This window comes from Carya illinoinensis, chromosome 2, assembly GCF_018687715.1.
Source record: "Carya illinoinensis cultivar Pawnee chromosome 2, C.illinoinensisPawnee_v1, whole genome shotgun sequence".
In the NCBI taxonomy this organism is placed as follows: Eukaryota; Viridiplantae; Streptophyta; class Magnoliopsida; order Fagales; family Juglandaceae; genus Carya; species Carya illinoinensis.
The window spans coordinates 17,533,378-17,542,057 of record NC_056753.1 but is presented as its reverse complement, the minus strand read 5'-3'; the positions used below and the strand labels follow the sequence as shown (position 1 = coordinate 17,542,057).

General features: G+C 39.5%; 1 protein-coding gene across 1 annotated transcript; it reads left to right on the top strand.

Moving 5' to 3' along the window:
- The first annotated feature begins 247 nt into the window (after nt 1-247).
- Nucleotides 248-827, top strand: LOC122301752 (phylloplanin-like). Its single transcript, XM_043113135.1, has 2 exons — nt 248-518; nt 604-827. The coding sequence occupies exons 1-2, from the start codon at nt 347-349 to the stop codon at nt 825-827; spliced, it is 396 nt and encodes a 131-aa protein (XP_042969069.1). The 5' UTR covers nt 248-346.
- Nucleotides 828-8,680: the final 7,853 nt, after the last annotated feature.

Here is an 8,680-nt window from a genome sequence, read left to right as displayed (position 1 = left end):
GAAGTAACGAATTTTGAATTCGCGCTCTCTAGTTTAGAGCAATGGGCCCATCTACGAACTTTTGGAAAGAATTAAATGAGTTACCGGTGAATTTTGGGTTTACCAAAATTATGGGGCAAGGAGCAGAACGGATCCTCCAAATTGTAGTTTAATTCTACACGCATGCGTGCATATGCAGCAAGGTATTTATGATTCAAGACAGAAAAATCGGTTGCAAGTTGGACACTCATTTCCTATAAAATGGTTGCACGCATGGGCAGAGTTCCTGCAAGTCAGTTGTGATATTATAAGAGCAAGACACTGTAACTGAAGTACTGATACTCTGTTAGTAATCAACGTACGAAACATGGCCTCGAAATCAGCTGTCTTTGTTTTGCTCATGGTAGTCGTTGCAGTAGCAGCCCCAATAGCAGTAGCACAATTGGGGACCGTAGATCGTCTGCTGGATCGGATCCGCATACAGGGGACTATGTTTTGCTCTATCAATGCCACTGGTACTGCCAGCCCGGTCTTCCCAAGTAAGTTAATTTCTCAAAATTTATTACCACTGCATGCATGCTTAAATATTCCTAGCATGTTCATCACTTTGTCATATTGTTATAGATGCTCAGGTACAACTGCGGTGTGGAATTGGAGATGTGGTTTCGAGGGCAACGACGAATAGGTTAGGAATGTTCTTGATGCAGTTCCTTCCCCGACAAACGCTCTCTTCAATCTTGGCCGAGTGCAATCTATTTGTCATCACACCACTCGCCAGGTGCAACGCTGCTCTTCCCGGTGTGGGGGTCTTGCGCTCGCCCTTACAGTTTATAGCTGTTGTGCCTTAAGCTGCCCTGAAAATAAACACCAAATAGATAGAGACAATATTTAAGTGGTTCGGCAATTTACCTACGTCCACTGAGCGGAAACACTATATTCAAAACAACTCTATCTCAAATGGCACATACACACACTTCTCACACTTCTCTCTCTCAATGGGATGATCTTCCCTTCATATGACCTCTCCTATTTATAGGAGAGGTTGAACCCATCTCCCTCCAGATTACATTCGTTGGACACAAGGTGGAGATGCTCAATGTCCATTTCACATGCAAGCACATGGAGAAACACAATCATGTGAATTGGACACCACCAACACATGGGCACACATAGTGGATGGCACACATGGGGTGGGTGGATGGCACACATGGGGTGGTCCCTCAACAATCACCCCCTCCACCCAAGTGTGCCACATTAGGATACTGCATGTTGTATCCTTCCAATGATTTCATCCCTTTATCGAAATGTTCGCTTGCCATGAGAGATCTCCGCTACCAAATGCGCCCTAAGGCGCCAATGCACCCGTAGGTGCTCAGCAGTATGAGATATTAATCAAGTCCAAACAGTGTTGGAACTTGATCCCGGTGACGACCTTTGTCAACATATCTGCTGGATTATCTTCAGTGCCAATCTTCTGAAGTAGAATGTCCCCTTCTTCCAATATCTCACGTACGAAGTGGAAACGGACATCTATATGCTTTGTTCGAGAGTGATATACTTGATTTTTGGCCAGATGAATTGCACTCTGACTGTCACAGTAAACGGTAACCTCTTGCTGCTTAAAGCCCAAGTCTGTTACCAATCCTTGTAACCAAATGGCTTCTTTCACGGCTTCTGTTACAGCCATGTATTCAGCCTCAGTTGATGATAGTGCAATTGTTGACTGCAAAGTTGATCGCCAACTAACTGGTCCTCCAGCCATAGTGAACACATATCCAGTTGTCGATCGGCGTTTATCAAGATCACCTGCATAGTCTGAGTCAACATACCCAGTTACTAGACTATCTCCACCCTTCTCGAACTTCAAACCAATATCTACGGTTCCTAAAATGTACCGTAGAATCCACTTAGCCGCATGCCAATGAGTCTTTCCAGGATTATGCATATAGCGGCTAATTAAGCTAACGGCCTGGGAGATATCAGGTCGTGTACACACCATGGCATACATCAAGCTTCCTACAACACTTGCATATGGGACATTTCTCATGTAGTCCCGCTCTTCATCAGTTTTAGGAGACTGCAATGCACTGAGCTTGAAATATGGGGCCATTGGAGTACTCACCGGCTTCGTCTTTGAGTAGATGTTGAAACGTTGCAGTATTCTCTTCAGATACTGCTTCTGAGTAAGGTGAACTGTACCTTTCACCCTATCTCTGCTGATCTCCATCCCCAGTATTCTTCGAGCTTCTCCCAGATCTTTCATGTCAAACTCACGACTTAACTGAGTTTTTAAGCGATCTATCTCCCCCTTGCTTTTACATGCAATTAACATATCATCTACATATAAAAGCAAATAAATGAAAGATCCATATGCAAGTTTTCTGAAATATACACAATGATCGTATTGGCAACGAGTGTATTTCAGATCCATCATAAAGCGGTCAAACCGCTTATACCATTGCCGAGGTGACTGCTTCAAGCCATAAAGAGACTTCTTCAGATTGCATACCCAGTTTTCTTTGCCAGCTTCTTTGAATCCTTCTGGTTGAGACAGATAAATCTCCTCTTCCAGATCACCATGCAAGAAAGCTGTCTTTACATCAAGCTGTGCTAACTCAAGATCATATTGTGCTACCAAAGCTAGCAATATCCGAATGGATGAATGCTTCACAACAGGAGAGAATACTTCACTGTAGTCAATTCCCTCTGTCTGAGCGTAGCCCTTGGCTACCAACCTAGCTTTGTATCGCACTCCATTCTTAGCAGCTTGATCATCTTTCTGATTGAAGATCCACTTACAGCCAATTGTCTTCTTTCCTTTTGGAAGCGGCACAAGCTCCCAAGTCTGGTTCTGGTGAAGAGACTGCATCTCTTCATTCATTGCCTTTGTCCATTCAACTTGTTCACTGGACTGTATGGCTTCTCTGTAAGTGGTTGGGATCTCACCCCCTTCAGCTGGTAATGCATATGTCACATAGTCTGTATAACGTGACGGTACACGTTTCTTTCTTCTCGGTATGTTGGTTGCTATTGATTCAGGTTGTATTGGAGGTACTGTGACTGGACTATCAACCTCATCTTGTCCGTGCTCTCCATTTGTTTCTCCTGAATCCTTTCGAGTGGAAAACTCCACCTTTTGTGAATCACCAGGTGTTTCGCTATCATGGCTGCATTCACTGGAATCTCTATGCTTATGTGACTTAAGCATCTCAGATTCGTTGAAGGTAACATCTCTACTGATGATCACCTTTTTAGACTCTATGCACCAGAGTCTATACCCTTTTACACCAGTACTAAAGCCCAAGAATTTTGCTTTCTTGGCTCTAGGATCAAGCTTACTCTCTTTAGCGTGATAGTAAGCAGGACATCCAAAAACGTGTAAAGAGTTATAATCAGTAGCATGTGTACCTCTCCACATTTCAGTGGGTGTCTTCCCGTCATTGGCAGATGCGGGTAGTCGGTTGATGAGGTGGCATGCATATGTCACAGCTTCAGTCCAAAATTGTTTACTGAATCCAGCATCCAGCAACATACATCGTACTTTCTCTAGTAAAGTACGATTCATTCGTTCTGCCACACCATTCTGCTGCGGTGTACCTTGTACTGTGAAGTGTCTGACAATTCCCTCTCTCCGGCATACTTCCATGAAGGGATCTGAAGTGTATTCTCCTCCATTATCAGATCTGAGCCGCTTGATCTTTCTGCCGGTCTGAGTCTCAACCATTTTCTTCCAATCAAGGAAGATTTTCAGCACTTCATCCTTATTCTACATCGTATACACCCACACACGACGAGAATAATCATCCACAAAAGTCACAAACCAGTGTTTACCTCCCAAAGATGCACTTTGGGTAGGTCCCCAAACATCGGAGTGCACATAGTCAAGTATTCCCTGTGTATTGTGTACTGCGGTTCCAAACTTGATCCGCCTTTGCTTCCCCAATACACAGTGCTCACAGAAAGACAGTTTACCAGTCTTGACACCTTTGAGTAAGCCTTGCTTCACCAGTGTTTGCAAAGCTTTTTCTCCTGCGTGTCCCATACGCATATGCCACAGACTGGAGGTGTCATCATCAGTCTCATCTAGCTTCTCACAGCCTGTGGAAGCTCTTCCAGCAACAGTACTTCCTTGTAAGAAGTACAAGTTTCCTCGCCTCAAACCCTTCATAGCCACCTGAACTCCCATTAGTACTTTGAGAGTTCCGTCTTCAATGGTGATTCTGAATCCCTTTGAATCCAGAGCTCCCAGTGAGATGAGATTCTTCCGCAAGTCCGGAATGTACCGAACTTCTGTCAGAGTCTTGACACTACCATCGTGCAGCTTTAGCCGAATGCTACCTATTCCCTGAGTCTTACAGGCACTGTCATTACCCATAAGTACTGTTCCACCTTCAATCTTTGTGAAGTCAGTAAACCAGTCCCGATCGGGACACATGTGATAGGTACATCCGGAATCCATAATCCATTCATCGGAATGACAAATGGATGATGAGCTTATCAAGGAAAAATCTGAATCATCATCTCTGTCCACGACATTGGCTGTGGTGGGTTGATTCTGTTGTTGTCCCTTCAGCTTGGGACAATCCTTCTTCCAAGCAGAAGTGTTTGACCTCCTTGGTCATTGCAGAAAGAAAGAGGACTTCACCGTATGCTAGTGAAGAGAGTTCAGAAAGGTAAAAGCTGTTTACTAGACTAGACAAAGGGGAAGGCATTGAGACTGAAAGCTCATTGCCGACCATATATCCAATAAGTGAGATGTGAGGAAAGAACCATGGAGGCAAGTGTAAACTCATCTTAGGACTTTGTTTCAGATGTGGCCCGACCATGTGATCAAAAATTGTCCTGAGAGAACTTAGAGGAAAGGCACTGTTTCCAATCGAGATTTCAAACCAAAGCCACGGCCTCCAATGCCAGCTCGAGTGTATGCAGTCACTCCTGAAGAAATAGACACTGATGTCCCAAGAACATATAGAGCAAATACCATTCCTGGTATATTTCTAAGACCTCTATATTGTTAAGCTTAGCTAAGATTGATTGGATATGCATGATTAACTGCATATTTATATAGATTATTGGACCATGACATACATTGAGGCAAGTGAGGGTGCGAAATTAAGCCAAGAAGCAATGTTAAGGTGACCAATTTCGTGAGCCTTAATTAGCCTAAACTAAATGGGCCTAAATTTGAGGTTTTAAGAGGTTTGGCTTGCTATCAAGCTCAAATCTAATTTCTCTTAGTCTAATGAAATATCTAAGGTTAAAAAAGTTGGATGATGATGTTCTAACATAAATTTGAAGGATTAATAGCACGTAGAATTAATTTAATCAAGAGATTAAACACAATGCTAAAAACCGATTGAGTTAGCATTTTGAGATCAACTTTAGAAGTTAGATAAAACCGTTTAGGATTTTGGTTTCAACCGTGCTTTTGGGTTCTTAGTCAAATTCCAGCCATATAGGGTTTTACTAGGATATAAACCCTCTATGGTTTCGCACAATTTGATTGGTCGGATGGAATATGATTTTTTTGCTTTGATGGCATGATCTCACACCTTGATTCTTTCAAATCCATCAAACGTTCCTCATGGTGCCAAGTGTCTAATACCATTCATCATGTGTGGCTAAGATCATACCAAGTGTCCAAATAAAACTTCTCTAACTTAATTTCGACATTCAACACTGTGATTTTGAAAACATTATACTGGGTGCGCTTATTGAGGTGACTATTCACTCCAAAAAAATGTATGATAAACTTAATACTGAAAAATCCTAAATATTTATATGAACCTACAGTGAAAATCTTTTATCAAAATTCAGTCCCAAAGTGCCCCGAAAAATAAATTTACAGTTTCGAACAAGCGTTTCGTCCGAAAATATTTAAATAGATTATTGCGCCATAAAATCCTAAATAATCAATTGAGTCTAATGGCACAAATCATAATATATTTTGACACTTCTAACTACTTTAAATAATAAAAACTGCATTTCTGACACCATAGTGAGTGATAGCACTAACTATGTAATCAGATTAAAACTTATGCGATTAGTTGATTCATGAAAATGAAAACTTATGGGACTTCATGAGATTCCTAAAGCCAATAAAAATTCCACCATTGAATTTCTATCGGGCTATTATATATTACCTAAAGCCTGTAGATTCTAAAACCTTAAATATCAAAAGAATCATCTCTTACTAAGTTTCTACACCTCAAGTCTGAAAATTATTTCCCAAAGCCAACAAATATCCAAAACCTCTAATATTATAGTATACATAACCTCACACATTGATTTCGATCAATCATATGTACACCTTGAAAATCTAAACCTCAAATCTTATCCAAGTCATTTCCTCAAGCCCACTAAATAAGCCTATCAGATCTAAAACCTCAAATTTTATAGTCTGCAAAACCTGAAACCTAGTTTTGATGCTAGCTGTAATACCCTGGTCCTAAATAGGTCAGAGAATTACTTCCTATCCCTTTAAATCATATCTCACCATATAGATATAAATTATACATTTCCAATTACACATAGATCTCAATGTTTTAAACTAACTATTCTAAAATAATTAACTAATAACACCACAAAATCTTAATATAAATGTCAACCTCTCAACATACCATGTCATCAGAACACGACAAAATTACTTAATAAAATTTACTAATACTTATAGAAACCTTCTATGCTTAATCCACCATGCTTATATCATCTCACCCACATTTCCTAATCTTGATCCTCAATTGAAATATTCAGATTATCTGAAAATTATTGTGGAGATAAGGCATTAGTTATCAACAACTCAGTAATCAAAGAACATATGCTAGTATGTAAATATGAACATTTATAGAATTTAGAATGTAGAACAAACTAATTTAGTTTCAAAATACAAATAAAACAAAAATGTTGTTAGGATATCAGAGCAACATTTCAAAACTTTCATATTCAAAAGTGTCATTTAGCATAACATGACTCAACATCATCATCTTATCATATAATATCAAAGCATTATATCAGAACATAGACCATATTTAACCTCCGTGATAGGGTTGCGCATTGTGTGCAAAGCCAAGTAGAATATAAATCACTATGACACCAAAGCGATTGCACTCAGAACAGATGCCGCTATTATATCACATGGCAGAACTAGAGGTCACTATTATATCCCGTGACAAGGCTAGAGTCACTATTATCACCTGTGACAAGGCCATAGGCCACTATTATCCGACTAATTTATCCGACTAAAATAGTAAATTATAAATTATTAAGCTCAATCTACTTAAATATTATAACAGTGTAACTACTAAAGCCCAGAATGATTTACGACCAAAGTCCAATAACACGACAGCTGAGTGTAGAAGAGAAATGCTTGGGATCTTAAGTGGGTATTTTTATTTTTTTATTAAGTGATTAAGAAAGTTTTTTTTTATTGATGTTGTGAATTTTTTTAAAAAAATATTTAAGAATACCAAAAAAATAAATGAAAACAAATAAGAAAAAATTAAAAAAAATATTTCACCTGTTGATACTCGGGCTACATCCCCGATGTGTAGGGGTGTGAAAAAAATCAATAAACTAGCAAACCGGACCAGAAAAAACCGGTGGAATCAATCCGGTCCTGAGTTTGGTTCGGTCCGGTACCGGTTTTATGTTTCTTAAAACCAATCAAATTCAATCCGATTCCAATTTTTTTTTTAAAACTAGAACTCTATATATTTTAATTTTTTATATTGTATATAATATTATTATATAGTACATATTAATAGTTATACAAATATTATATCACTATATATTATAATATACTAAAATATATCATTGTATTATATACTATAATGATATTTATATTATATATTATAATATATCATTATAGTCTATAATATAATTATAATATATATTATAATATACTATATTATATATATTAATATGTAATATATTACATTGAAATCAAAAAATTGGACCGAATCGGATTGGAAATCAGTAAAACCGGAGTACCGGTTTAGGAGAATAATCGGTACGTAATCGATTTTAAAAAATGTAAACCTAGTATATACTAATTCAATCTTAAATTTTTTATAAAATTAAATCAAACTGGATCGGTTATACCCCGATCAATGTGGCACTACTCGGAATTAGAAATACCCATCCGAGATCAAAGCTGGCCCACTAGAAGAAATAAGCCCAACTTACTAGACACGGTTTACACCGGGACACCGAAGAAAATGAAAAGAAAGTGTGTGGCATTATACAAACCAAGAGGCAAAGAGAGGGAGAGTCGGGTAGCTGCTCACCGAGGAAGCGGAGAGGCTGGGGTAGACGGCGACGGAGAGTAAAAAGGAATCGGTGCCGTTAAAAGAAGAAAATGCTAGGACGGGGAGAGGGGATCGGAGGGAAACTCGGGCTTACCAAGAGAGAGTACTCTTGCGACTGATCTGGGCTGGTGGGAGGCTTCCGGCGTCACTTCCTGTTGTTCATTCAGGGGGGTGGTGGTTTGTGGCCCACAGTGGGGGAAGCAGGTGCTGTGTTTTGAAGAGCAAAAATAGAGCCTGCCATGTGTGGCAATTGTTGGCGTGGAGGAAGAGGCTGGGCAACGGTAGTTTTCTTGGCTTCGGGTGTTAGCTACCTTTCTGATCAATGGTTCTGGTTATTGTGCGCAGATGGTTATGGTGGAGGAGGGAGCAAGCAATGGAAATACAAGAATGAAGGG